Consider the following 13,309-nt stretch of genomic DNA (forward strand, 5'->3'; position numbering starts at 1 on the left):
CAGCTGTCCCCAGGGGAAATTCTATTGACATCTCTCATCGCTGCCTGCGACAAATGTCCTATTTTCCTCTGAGAAAACAATGATCGTTTCCCCCCCAGTCATTCAAGCGGCTGAGCCCAGCACAGAGATGCTTTATTCTGCAGTTGCCCATTGTTATCATATGAAGTGCTTCCCAAGCCTCCCAATATGGCTTTTGTTTCTTTTCTAAACTGCTGTGCTCAGAAAATGCTTCTTAATGGGCCTTTCACTGAGTTTATATCTATCTATTACCCTGGTACTGTGTGTAGAGGACACAGTATACAAATGCGCGTCAATAGACATGCAGTCTCTGGGAGCGACATGCTTAAAATGGATCTGAAGTTCAGACATACCACAGAACAGCATTAGAGATTGTCTAAGCCAAAAAATGGCCACTTTGTGCAAATTGTGTGGGGCACAAAACAGCGAGTAAATGGCCTATTGCTATATTCATGGGAAAGACTTCGTTAAAATAAAAAAAGCACTATTATTCACGTAGGATACAATATTTTAAACGAACATCATATAACAAGAGAAAGTAAAGGAAAAGAAAAGAAAAAGGGAAAGGGAGGGAGGGAGGGCGAGAGGTAGGGATGGAGGTTGGAGGGAGGGAGGCAAAATGAAAGCACAATGATCTTGCTCTTTATCAGTTGTAGTTCTCTAATATAAACTATTTGATGGTTATTATATGTCAATATTAAATATCCGTTCTCCTTAGTTCCGACAACATAGATTTAGGCTCCTGATTGGCTCATACATCCCAAAGCGCAGCAATGAGTCAGTCATTGGTATACGACACCAAACAGTAATGTTTGACATTCCAATGCAAGAACCAACTTAGGGCCATATGTATCATAGTTCCGTTTTGCGAATTCCAAATAGCGATTTTTAAGGAATCGCTATTTAGAATTCGCAAAACGGTATGTATGTACAAAATCGCTTTTTTATAGCGATTCCTTACCATTCCTAATTTGCGATTAGCAAATTGCTAATCGCAAATTACCCATTCATTTCTATGGGCCAGGAGGCCCATAGGTATGAAGGGGCAATTTGCGATTAGCAAATTGCTAATCGCAAATTAGGAATTTTTTCGAGGGTGCAGGGGTGTCTCAAGAACACCCTGCTGCACCCCTGAAAATGACATTTGGGGGCATGTATGTGCGCCATATGGCACCTTTGGTTTTTTAGAAAAAAGCTTTTTTAAAAGAATTCGCAACTTACCACCAACTAGAAGTGGGTGGTAATTTGCGAATCCTTATGGGCATTTTTTGAATATTTTTTCTTTGATACATTGCATTTAAGGAATCGCAAAATCTGCGATTCCTTAAGTGCAACCGCAAAATAAGGAATTGCAAATTTTGCGATTCCTTATTTTGCATCAAACATGTTACATACATACCATTTTGCTAATTAGCATTCGCAAAGGCTGAAATTCGCAGAATTTCAGCCTTTGCGAATGCTAATTAGCTTGATACATATGGCCCTAAGTCTATAGCTCAAATGTCTTATTCCCAATTTCATTTGCCAGAGTATTGTTCCTTCTAAGACCACACAGCCATAATTTGAAAACTAGTGCAGCTCGGGCACGAGAAGGCTCTCACCTGTTAATTACCGAAACAATAACCACACATATATCTCCCACTTATCATCCAAGCTCACTCCTCCCAGCCCTTCATTGCAAGGGCTTGTCCAGTGCTCTACAATCTACACAGAGGACTATGGGCCAATGGGTAGATGTTACTAAGAGATCTGACGTGGTTGCAGATACATTGTGGGCCGCACCTGGCATAAAAAACAATTCACTGCTATTGAGCACTCCATACTGATGTGTTCTGTACTGATTTCCTTCTCCGCCTAATGTACATGCATATTCATATTTTGCAAAGCAGTTAATGTCCCAAAGGGTTCTGGAGATCCATAGACAGATATAGGAAACACTTGAAAATAATGCCATCAATGTACAGCATTAATCAGAGATGCAATCAATAACACTCAGGATGAGTGCCCTTTGGCAGCGCTCATCTGTATGCAGAGCGAGACGGCGGCCTATCCTAGTCAACGTGGCCAGTGCAGCACCTTGACATTTCATCATCTTTGCAATTTTACATACAAATTGATCCTGTCAATGGATTTACTCAAAAACAAGATTCAAAACCAGGAAAAACATTTGTCTCCATACTCTTCAAAGTATGGCAGAAATACGTTTAGAGAATAAAGGGGACTTGTGAATGCGATCTTACGCTGCACATAAGCTATATAGTTTGCACTGTCATAAATCCATGTGTGTTGTAGACTGCTATCTGGTTAAAAGTGAAGGTATCATTCAATAATGCACAGCATGGAATGAGCTGGCTATAATCACAAATGTGTAACAAAACAACTGTATAAATAAACAGAAATAAAATAAATACGGTCTAGTTTGCACTGCAGTTGAGGAAACATATTTCACTGCTCCCTTCTGCACAATAAAGACTGCACCTGAGGGAATAAGTTGTTAATTATCGTTCAGGCAGTTGTGATCCCAAGCTACAGGTGGGGGGTTCATAAAGAGAGGAAGGTTTAATAACTGCCGCTATTGCCCCACAGGTAATAGTAATAAGGCTGGTAGCCCCCCTTCCAGTTAACCCGACTCAAAATACAGATTCCCCTGTGGAACGCCCTCTACTGGTTTTCAATAAGCGGGGTTCACATAAGGCTGTTCAGGCTGTTCCCATTGCTTTTGCTGAGAGGAAAACCCAGTCAGCTAAATAAAAATACAAATTTTTTTTTTTTTTTCTGCGGCAGATTGGGCATCTCTCTCGCATGTGTGCACTCTGCTGATTCTCATGCGATGCAGCGGAGGGGAATATGGAGCTGGTATTTTAACGAACCATTAAGGTGAGGGAGACACTCCTGTTCCACAGCACTACCTAATTACACAGAGAACACTGGAGGGATGTTGGGACCTGGCGTGTCACACCCTTTTTAGGCCCATACACTGGAAGACATAGTCAGTACAGAGAGAACTGTGATTGGCTGGCCAACTTCCAAAGTTCCAGTCTGAGTGTTAATAACCCCTGGTGGTTCCTCCCAAAGCAGGTGCTTTCCTACTGCTGGCAGTTATGCACAATTGCAGCACCAATAGGGTGGAGACCCTGCCAGGCCTGTAACTGACCACCCACAGACATTCAGGCATAAGGACGACCCTGATGTTCACCGTCCGTCCCTGTTATGGTCTATAGAAGGTGCACATGGGCTCATGAGCAGACACTGTTGTTAACACACATCCCCTGCCATGTCACAAACCACGCTGCAGAGAGGCCAAGAAGGCCTCTTTATCAGTGGGTGTGGGCCACTGAGACTGCAGTTCCCACTGAATGCACGAGTCCGGGTCTGTTAAAAAAGGCTATTCACATTGAAAAAAAACTTTTAAACTGCTGTCAAACTACCAACCTGCCCCAACTATGCAACTCAGTGCTACTTTGGCAGTGAAAGCAGCTCACTACTGAATCCAAGGCAATTTGGATGTGTGGACTCGCTGGGAGGGACCACAGGTCGCCACAAAATAGACACAACAGGGCCATTCGTGCAGAAGCGGGGGGAGGGGGGGGGCACGCAGAAATATGTGGCGATCATTGAGAGGTCTCCCCTGCCATGTGACAAGCTGGGACAACGACTGCTGCTGGTGGGACACCACCAGAAGTGACAACACGGCACACGAGCCCAGACAACCACGCTTCGGAAAAAGAGAGAAATGCAACAGTATTTTAAGAAAGCAAAGCAAAGGACAGACAAATGTACATTAATTTACAGATAGATAAATAACACATCAACTTAATGTGTGCTCTAATGCAATATCAGAACATGAACTCAGATACATCTCATTTTTGACTGAAATCTAAGCTCGTGTTTGCCAGCCATCACACTAAAACGCCCAGAGAAAGCAATTTGCGTGGGACATCCAACCAAGGACGGTGGTCTTAGACAAGCAAGTTTATAAACATTTGCACATCACGAAAACCACAATATTCTGCGTGAACCCGTAAATAATCCGCGCCGGAGCGCGCGCCTGCCTCCCCGGGCCCGGCTTTCCTCGGCGTGCCCTGTGGGCTGGCAGCCCCCGTGTTTGAGCTGGCATTAGCCGATCAATACGCTGCTCCTTCAGCTGTCTAGCAAAGAGGACAGGGGCCGCCACAACAAACACCATCCTGGCAGCTACTAATGTGCGCCCCTCTGCCTGTTATTTAGACGCTGTTTCCAAAGCCTTTACATGTAGGCCACGTAGCCCTCTGAAAGCTCGGCGCTCGGATTTTAACAGAGAGGCTTATTAGACACAGCAATGCTTTAAATTAAATCATAAAACAAAGCCACTTAGAGCTCGTTTGCCACCAGAATGCGCATTGTGCCGCAGTCAGAGTCAAACAATGCCGTGTTTTCACAATTAGGAAATGCTGTCGCGGTAAACAAAACGAGCAGGAAAACAACAGCTTAAAGGACTACGGCGTTCGATGCCGCAGTCTTTTCTCCGTGCAACACTCTTTGGACACAAAGAGGGTGGGCATAGTTGCACAACATTAAAACACTAAAAGTAAAATGCCCTTATATACATTAGGTGTCCCTTCCTGCATATGTTTTGCATGGAATTTTGCAAGCAAAGCAGAATAAATAATCCATTCACTGCAGAGCGTATTTAATGTGCTGAAGGACTGCGCTGCTTAACGGCTGTTTCTATTATCACGAGTCAAGCCTCTTTTTTCCCGCTAATATTGCCGATCGTTCCCTTTATCAATTCAGAATAAAGGGACAGTCTCAGCCTTCCAGCCTGCTCCCTGTACTTTAGTGGAGAAGAGCACCACCCTGTGGCCGCTCGGAGTCATGCTTCTCTTTCATTCACCGGTGCACGTCACTGCAGGGCTCTCCAAAGTAAAACATTGAATCGAGGCCTCAAATTCTAAGGTAAGTAAAATGCCAAGTCTTTTGCTTAATCCAAACAAAGCCTTGTTTTATATCTGAGGTGGATGTAGGGTAAAGAGTGACCATTATCTTAGAATTGAAAGGGTCGAATATAGATGTTCGCTGTGCCGTTTATTTAGCAAACTTTTAACGGAAGTAACTCCTATGTGTAACAAAATAAGCGGCAAGGAACTTTGTAACATTTAGGAGGCCCTATAGGGTATGCGTTAAAAGCACTCACTTTACTACCACTGAGTTTCTGGTTATTGTAAATAAACATATGGGCAGTATGGAGCAATTGTCGAAAATTCCTGAAAACATTTTCATCGTTGTCAGCTCGGATACCTGAATAAAATCAATCGGATTCAGAGGGGGGAGTGAGCGGTTTGTACGAGGACAATGTGTCCTTGTTTTTTTTTACATGTACGAAAACATTTCCTATACTTTTTATTAAAAAGAAACATCCACATCCCTGAACGGTTAATGCAGCCCTTCAGATGCCTGCAGCTGAAAGGGATGGAAGGGGCTCCATTCGAAGAAGGGAAAGGAAGCTATAAACAACAAGACTTCTGGCCAGGGTGTCTGCTGCCTGAAAAAGTATAAATGTGTGCAATTGGTTAATCAACTGATGTCAAGGCTGCTTCTGAGCCTGTGAAGGTGTTAAGCCTTACTTGCTGGTGTCACTTAAAGCTTCCATGGTGACAAAGATTTGAGTCCTTTTAATTTACACTTATAAAAAATGTTTGCACTGAGCGCAGTCTGACTCAATTACTAACATATATATTTTTAGTGTACCTTAACACCATGCGTGCGGCGCATTTTCCCGCTGTGCGCTGAAGTTTTTAAAAACACGCGGTTCATGACGAGCTGAGCTCGTCATGAGCGTCGAAGGGGTTAAACACGAAGGACCTGATTCACAAAGGTAAACGTACACTTTTGTATAAGTTTACTTCTTTTCAGTATGCTGCGTACTGAGGGCCTCATTTATGACATTTTGGCATAGTGCAGTGCAGTAAGGCACTTTACTGTGCTGCCCTATGCCAAAGTGAAAAGGCAGGAATGCACCGTATTTAAGCAATATGGTGCATTCTTGCCTTTCTGCCAGCGCTGGTGCCGTTTTGGCAGCCTAGTGCCAACGAAGGCACCCGTGGACCAAGGTGTAAGGGTGTGTCTCTTTTGCAGGCAGGATTGTGTTTGTGCATGAAGGGGGCCCTTACGGCACAAAAACAATCCTACGAGGCATTTTAGTCTATCTATGTGTGCTGCATTCACAGAATGCATGGAAAGAGGAAAAAACAAGCAGAAATAAGCATATTTCTCCTTGTTGCACCTAACCTTGGGAGGCATACAGATCTGGCACCTCCCCAAGTTGGTTTACATCACTTTGTAAATCTGCAGCAGCGTCATATTTCATGGGTGATGCATGGGAAAACACACCGGAACGCCCATGGAATGCCTCCTGGAAGCAGTGATTTGCACTGCATCGCCTTACTCATGATTTACGAGACCACTCTATACCACATCGGGTGACTTCATAATTCTGTTTGAGATCCCTCTGTCATGCTTGTACCACTTTATTTGGTGCAAAAGTGTCGCAGAGCTCTAAAAAAAAGTCCCTGAGTTTTACAGCTCTGCACTCCTTATACTTATGTGTGGAGAGTTCTCTTCCCCAACCGTGAAGTCCCCAGGTGCGAAAACCTTTGCACACATAAGTATAAGGAGTGCAAAGTTGTACAACTCCACACATGGTTTGTGAATACCAAAAAGTAGTAAACTTACAAAAAAGTGGAAGTTTACCTTTGTGAATTAGGCCCCAAATGATTTTGCACATTTTGTGGTAGCCTAACTTATACTGTCCATGCAATACAATTTAATCAAAAATGGCTTACATATTCATAGCACTTTCAGTAAGCGATTGGGACCTCGTAGCACTTAAAATACACAAGTCATAACTCCCCACTCACCAACAAAGATTCCGTCTGTGACTGAGTCAGTGATGCGGTTTAAAAAAAAGTTATTTCAAACCCTCATCATCTGTTGACTCCCCCACTCCAACCTGCCGTGCTTACCTGCACCGGCTTATCCAGTCTCAGTGGTTGAAGTGCATAAAAAGAGTGAGATCAATGATCCTGAATGCAATGTGGACACATTAAGTGATGTTGCAATGAAGAGCAAAATATTATTCAACTATTTTGTTGGTCTGTCACCTTCAGGTAACTGCATATGAAATAACGGACTCCTTAAATGAAAAACAAATGTGTGCATGTTAATCGCTTAAAAAATAACTCTTTTAAGGTACAAAATCTCAGTTGTTAATGCAATCTCAAAAGATGTATGTCTGTCAAAAGATGTATGTCTGTGAAACCAGAGAGTCACCGAATGGAATCCTTGTTGGTGAGTGGGGAGTTGTAACTTGTGAATTTTAAGTGCTACAAGGTCGCAGTCTCTGACAGAGTTGGTGATGCGGTGCGAGCACGGTTAAGTGGCTTTCTCTTTTTTTAATGTTATTTTAACTCGGTGTCATCTTTCTACTCCCTCGCCACGCCCCCCGGTGCCTCACCGTGCTTACCTGCACTGGCTGCTCCTGCTCTCAGCAAATTTACCTCGTCATGCTCATTACAGAAATTCAACTCCATCTTACATTCTATTTTAAACTATGTAAAATAGAAAGCACTTCAATATAAATGGTATTCAGTATCAGGCATGTTTGGGCATTGTCAGAAACCACATTCCAATTGCAAGACTTCTGAGGCAGTAGGAACTCAAAGGTTTCTCTTAGTAATTTATGCAGACATATTTTCTCTTTTTTGACGCATGTTTATGAATTTTTACACTTATAATTTCTACATCATAAATCGTTCAGAAGAAAACAACTGTATTTCGCCAACACTAACAAATTACAGCCACAAAGCCCTTTCATATTTTTTTCTACTACAAACCAGCATTACTATCCCATATGGCACCATCGTAAAATCTTGATATTGAAGAATCGTTAATAATTTTCAAGTGTTCAAAACTGAGCTGGAAAGCGATGGCTTTTTCGATCGTACCACTATTGGCGTGTGCCATTATATTTGTCATAGAAATTACACAAAGAATAGTCTTATTACGGTGCTATATGGAACAGATGCATCATACTACTCAATAAGCATATACATTGGTGAAACACCCCCGTTAATACGAGAAACTGATGTACCAAAACACTCAACATATAGTAATTAAATGGTGTTATCACCATATAGTGTTTTCCAAAAGAATAATCAGAGAACAGGAGTCAAAGATTTTTTTAACCCCTTCCATGCATCAGATGGACTCCGCTGTCGGATGTCACAGTGGGCGTGTGCGGAGGACGGCCGAGAACCGTCCAAACCCCACCCACTCATTAAAACGCCCATACAGTGTGGAAGGGGTTAAAGAAGCTTGCATTGAATTCCAGAAAACAGCTATGTGTTTCGTCACACAAGTGACTTCTGAAAGGCTAAGTAGATTCATATTGTTGTCAAGTTTCCGTAGATTAACAAGCGTGAGTCAAAAAAACATTCTTAAAAAGCCAGAGCTTAGAATGCATATGTCATCCATAGGTCCTCAAAGGTATCGAACTTTTCCACTCATAGAGTGTAAGAAATGTTTTTTAACAGGTCAATATTCAAAGAATGTTGTCAGCGGAAAAATTATATTCCCAATGTAGTCAAAGTCCATTGGCTATATGAGCTTCCTCAAAGGTGTCCAACATTTTCCATGTGTAGTAGAACCAGTCTTAACCGGTCTTAAAAAAACAAGTGCGGTCCTAAGACCGATGAATGTATATCTTGTTGATATGTTTATTGGATAGTACCATCAAGGAGCACCTCGCGTATCGCATCAAAATATCGCTCTTCTCATACCGAAAAAAGTAAACAAAACCTTTCAAATGTTCACAACAAGGGGTATCTCAGCACTGCATAACATTGGTTTATGGTTATCCAACTCAATACTACTCCTTTTATTGACCTTGGAAAGACGAAAATCTGACTGGACACATCTGGTTATGAAAGTGACCATGAGGTCAAGCACCGTTTCCTGTAGTGGACGCATTTGTCCACTGAGCTACCCGACCCAGCATTTACAGATGCACCGGACATCACAGACTCTGCTATAGGTACTTCCTACTGCCATATATCCAACAAACACACTAAAATGTTCTGTAAAGGTATATGAACTTTATCATATATTACAGAGAATCATAAAACAATCTGAATAGATTTTCTTTCTCCAAATTAGCAATCAGCACCTGCATGTCCCATTCTGGATAGCAGAACGCTCTATAGAGGGCAAACCATTAACTCAATTCAAGGTGAGGTGTTAAACATGTTTTACAGTCCATAAACATCACCCAGACAAGATCTAGTGATAGAATGTAGAGCTTTGGATAATTATGTTGCCTACTGCTGCTAACAAATGACTAATGACACTATGAGCTACAGTGTGGGCAATTAAAAAAGGGATCAAAAATGATTCTGTTTGTATAAAACACAAAAAATCAATTTGTTGGACACGCTGGGAATTTCACCCAGGATGTGGGATCTTTTAAGAATTTTTCGGAGTGTGACCTTGTGTCAGTTGTGGACAGGAAAAACTGCATTGCACCTCATGCCAGGGACCCGGTGGTGGTTGGGCTGCCAGCAGGGAGTTTACAATGATGCAGTTGACAGTTGACTCTCTGCAGGTACACACCAGCGGCTCTAAATGAGGTGGCAGGGACGCAAAGTGGTTGGAAAGGGTAATCTGTCAATTTACTAGTGATGCCCCAAAATTTTAAAAGAAAAAATTGTAGTACTAATTATTTTTCTTTTAAAAATGTGCGCACTCTTGGGATTGTGTGTCCTGCACAACTGCCTCGTTCCCCACCCCCATGCTACCCCACTGGTTTCTAGCATGATGGAATCCCGGACAATATTTTTCTTTTTGGACTGTACCAGTAAAGCCAGCTGTACATCACATTGGGGTTTATTTAGAGTTTGGCAGCTGATCCATTGCTCCTGCATTACATCTAGTCCATGACTTGATTAATTATGAGACTCAATATTGCTGATGCTATGGTTAATGTGTAAGTATAGGTGTATAAGTGATGTTAAGTGCAGTTCTATCTGTGACATTGGCAATGTGTTTCGGAAATTGTGTTATTGTACATAGGCGGGAATTTTAAAGGTACTGAAGCTTAGCAGAGAATGCCCCATGCCTAATGTGACTCCACATTAACATTTTTTATTATATTTCAAAATATATTACCAAACTGGGAGTTCGTTATTGGCGTTCTAGTAGTTGTTTTTATGTGTGTGTGGGGCTCAATTCCTTTTTTGCTGGTCAGTACCTCCAGGCTCTCCATGGCAGTCCAGAACAGGAAAAAAGTATGTTGAAACGTCTGTCCTAAATAGGGTGAATGGTCTGAGGTTATTTTTTCAACATGCCATTCATTATCTGGCAGGCCATCAGAAATATGTTCTGCCAGCGAAGCTAACGTTGGCTTTGCCAACATAAGCCTGGCGATTTCCCCCTTTCTAAATAGAGTGGCGAAAGTGGAAATTTGCCAGACGAGATATCTGAAGTATCTCATCCACCGCACACTAAATAAGGCCCTTAATCTAGTTGTTGCCTGTAAAAATAAACATTAGTTTGATTTGAACACAAAATATGACATACCTTTAGTGTCCAGGATTTGGTTGATATCAGGTTGCAGACAGAGTCTGGCATTGTGGCTTACTGTTTTTCTTTGAAGTCTTCCACCTGTAAAATTGGAGAAAGGCGACTATTACCCATGCAGTGCATCACACCACAATGTCTGGTTAGTAAATAATATTGTGTGGTCGAATTTTTTGTCCACACAATTTACAGGTAGAAGACGACAAGGAGAAGACAAAATAACACTAAATACATAAAGAATGTTTTATGTATTAGTTGGCATATTTCGGTTAACAAACTTTATTTGTAGCATTGATAAATAAGGGATGAGGCGAACGCAGCTTAGTGAGAGTTACTTAAAGATGGTAGCATTAACAAAATGGAATTTCACTTTATACTGTAAACAAACAATAGAAAACAACAGTGTCCAACATTGTTATAGGATTCCCAGATCTGTGTGCCACACATTTATTATAAGATCAGACTAAGTAAATGATTCCCGTTTAAGTTAATTACATGTGCATGTACCTTATGGTGATATTCTAAAAATGTGGCATGGGCATGAGTCTAGTACCCATGAACTAACTTTGGACACACGTGGTCTAATGATTTTCCTGGTAGCATTATCATATTTATATTATGTTTATTTTCTTGTGTGCTTGAAAGTGGTTTCTTAATCGTTTTGCTCTGTAACAATTACAACTTGTGCTCATGCTTTTCATCATTTTGTTAAACTCTACAAACAGTGCATATTAAGTCAGCACATTTAGTGGACCTGCTCAGTGTAGTTACACCTAACATGTATTATCTGTAGTCAGAAAAGGTTGTGGGGAGAGGGCAGTAAAAGCCACCACTGCGGGATGGTCACTTTAATGAAGTACGCAAAATATCCTGCAATATCTTTTGGCTTTGCATGCCCCCTTAAATGGTAGAACTCTAGGGAGCATATTATCAAGAAAGGCGATAAAATTATCGCCGCTTTAGCAGCAGGAAACTGCAGCTACAGTGGCGATAATGGCCTTGATAATATGTCCTTGTGAATTCCCATGGCAGCCCAGGTTCTGGTGTTAACCTGGGCTGCCATGGGAAGTACTTTGAAAGGGATTCCCCTTTCAAAGTACTTGGACAGTGCCCCCAGACTCCAGACCCTGTCAGGAGCTCTTACCTGCCGCCCATGCACAGTGTCGGAGGGGACCTCCTAGTGCTTGGCACCCCCCTGCACCGCCTGCACTTTGATTACACCACTGCTAGAGACCAAGATAGGAATACATAGCATGCATGCTTTGAAATATCTTTCATGTGTGTTGTGGAGAGTTTATAAACTATGTAGTGTGTTGCGACAGTTCATTTTATGTCATGTGATGCTCTGAAATTTGATGCAAGCGGTTTGCACAATGTTTACATTGTGCATTACTGTACGGTATCAAGAAGACGATCTCTGCCAGGCTCATCAAAATTATGTCACACCAATGTATTTTTGAAAAAATAATAAGTGGAACATTTAATTTTACTTGTTAATATGTACTTAATGTGTATAATTTAAGTGTCATACAATGTCCTAGGCGAGTACAACAGCTACAACAATAGTGATGATGGTTATTAATAATAATAATAATAACAAAGAACAATAACAATGATTCTGTATCCTCAACGTTATGCATAGATCACAGGGGAGTATACAGTAAACCCCAACGATTCTAACAATTGCTTTCAAGGCCACTTTATTTAGACCTTTTTCTTTAAAAACTGTGGATTTTTTTATCTCGGACTCTATATAAATGTAATCACTTTTAGTTGTGATGATGATACTGAAGTCTGATTAACACAATCATCCTTTTTTCTCTACATTCATGTGGTGGGGAACTTGATGTTCTGGAGAATGGTATGACTACCTGTAGTTCTTTAAAGTAATCTCTTTATTTGCCATTCAAGTACATGGATGACCAACTAAACGACACTTTGGATCACAATGAATGCACTGGCATGCTATTTACGAGTGATATTTGCTCGCTCTGAGAAGATCCCACTATAGACTAGTACAACATTCACTTCTGGCAGGAAATATTCACTTCTGGCAGGAGTCGCTAATTTCTGCTAAAACTAACAAATACAAAGATGTTGCTGGTGATACAACTACACACCATGGAGTAGGTTCTTGCTGATGTCACTGCGATGGGTCCTATTGTTCATAGTTGACCTAGGAATGGTCCAAGTCAGATGGTTTTTAGTTTTAGGGAATTGCTGGTCAATGTGTTAAAGTATGCTATACTGTTACCAAAATGGCCTTACTCTTCATTCATATTAGTTAACTGACTTGATTTCAAACATATGAGTAGGAAGGTTAGCAATCAAGTATAAGAGAGGAACTTAATTAAGAAAATGAAGCAATTTGTGAAACAAGTTTGCAACAGAACCATCTCAGTTTGCAGCTTGAAGTGGAAGGATAACATCATAACTTCATAAAAAAGCAAATGGCAGTGCAAGTATGAAAGTCTACGCTCATCCATGCTGCGTTGAGACTCAGGATGTCCTTTATAATTTTTTCAGATATGGGACTTCCACCAACAATTGGCAGATGTGCTGCCTCCCTTAATTAAAGTGCATGCACGTGTATCCTCACTAAATAGGGTATTTCATCTGCACTGTAAGAGGGCAGATGGGATATCAGATATTTTCTGTAGGATGTTCCACGTTTGTCAAT

At 41.4% G+C, this 13,309-nt stretch overlaps 1 protein-coding gene across 3 annotated transcripts in view; it reads right to left on the reverse strand.

The window, feature by feature from the left end:
- PCDH7 (protocadherin 7) overlaps positions 1-13,309 on the reverse strand; it is an 813,510-nt gene that overhangs the window by 99,685 nt on the left and 700,516 nt on the right. For 2 of the 3 annotated variants that reach the window (XM_078678363.1, XM_078678362.1), the window contains one exon: positions 10,630-10,713. The exons of the other annotated variant lie outside the window; for it this stretch is intronic. In XM_078678363.1, coding sequence (XP_078534489.1) covers positions 10,630-10,713 — 84 coding nt within the window. The remainder of the gene's footprint in view (positions 1-10,629; positions 10,714-13,309) is intronic. 3 annotated transcript variants of the gene reach the window in all.

Source organism: Lissotriton helveticus, chromosome 2_2, assembly GCF_964261635.1.
Source record: "Lissotriton helveticus chromosome 2_2, aLisHel1.1, whole genome shotgun sequence".
Taxonomy (NCBI): domain Eukaryota; kingdom Metazoa; phylum Chordata; class Amphibia; order Caudata; family Salamandridae; genus Lissotriton; species Lissotriton helveticus.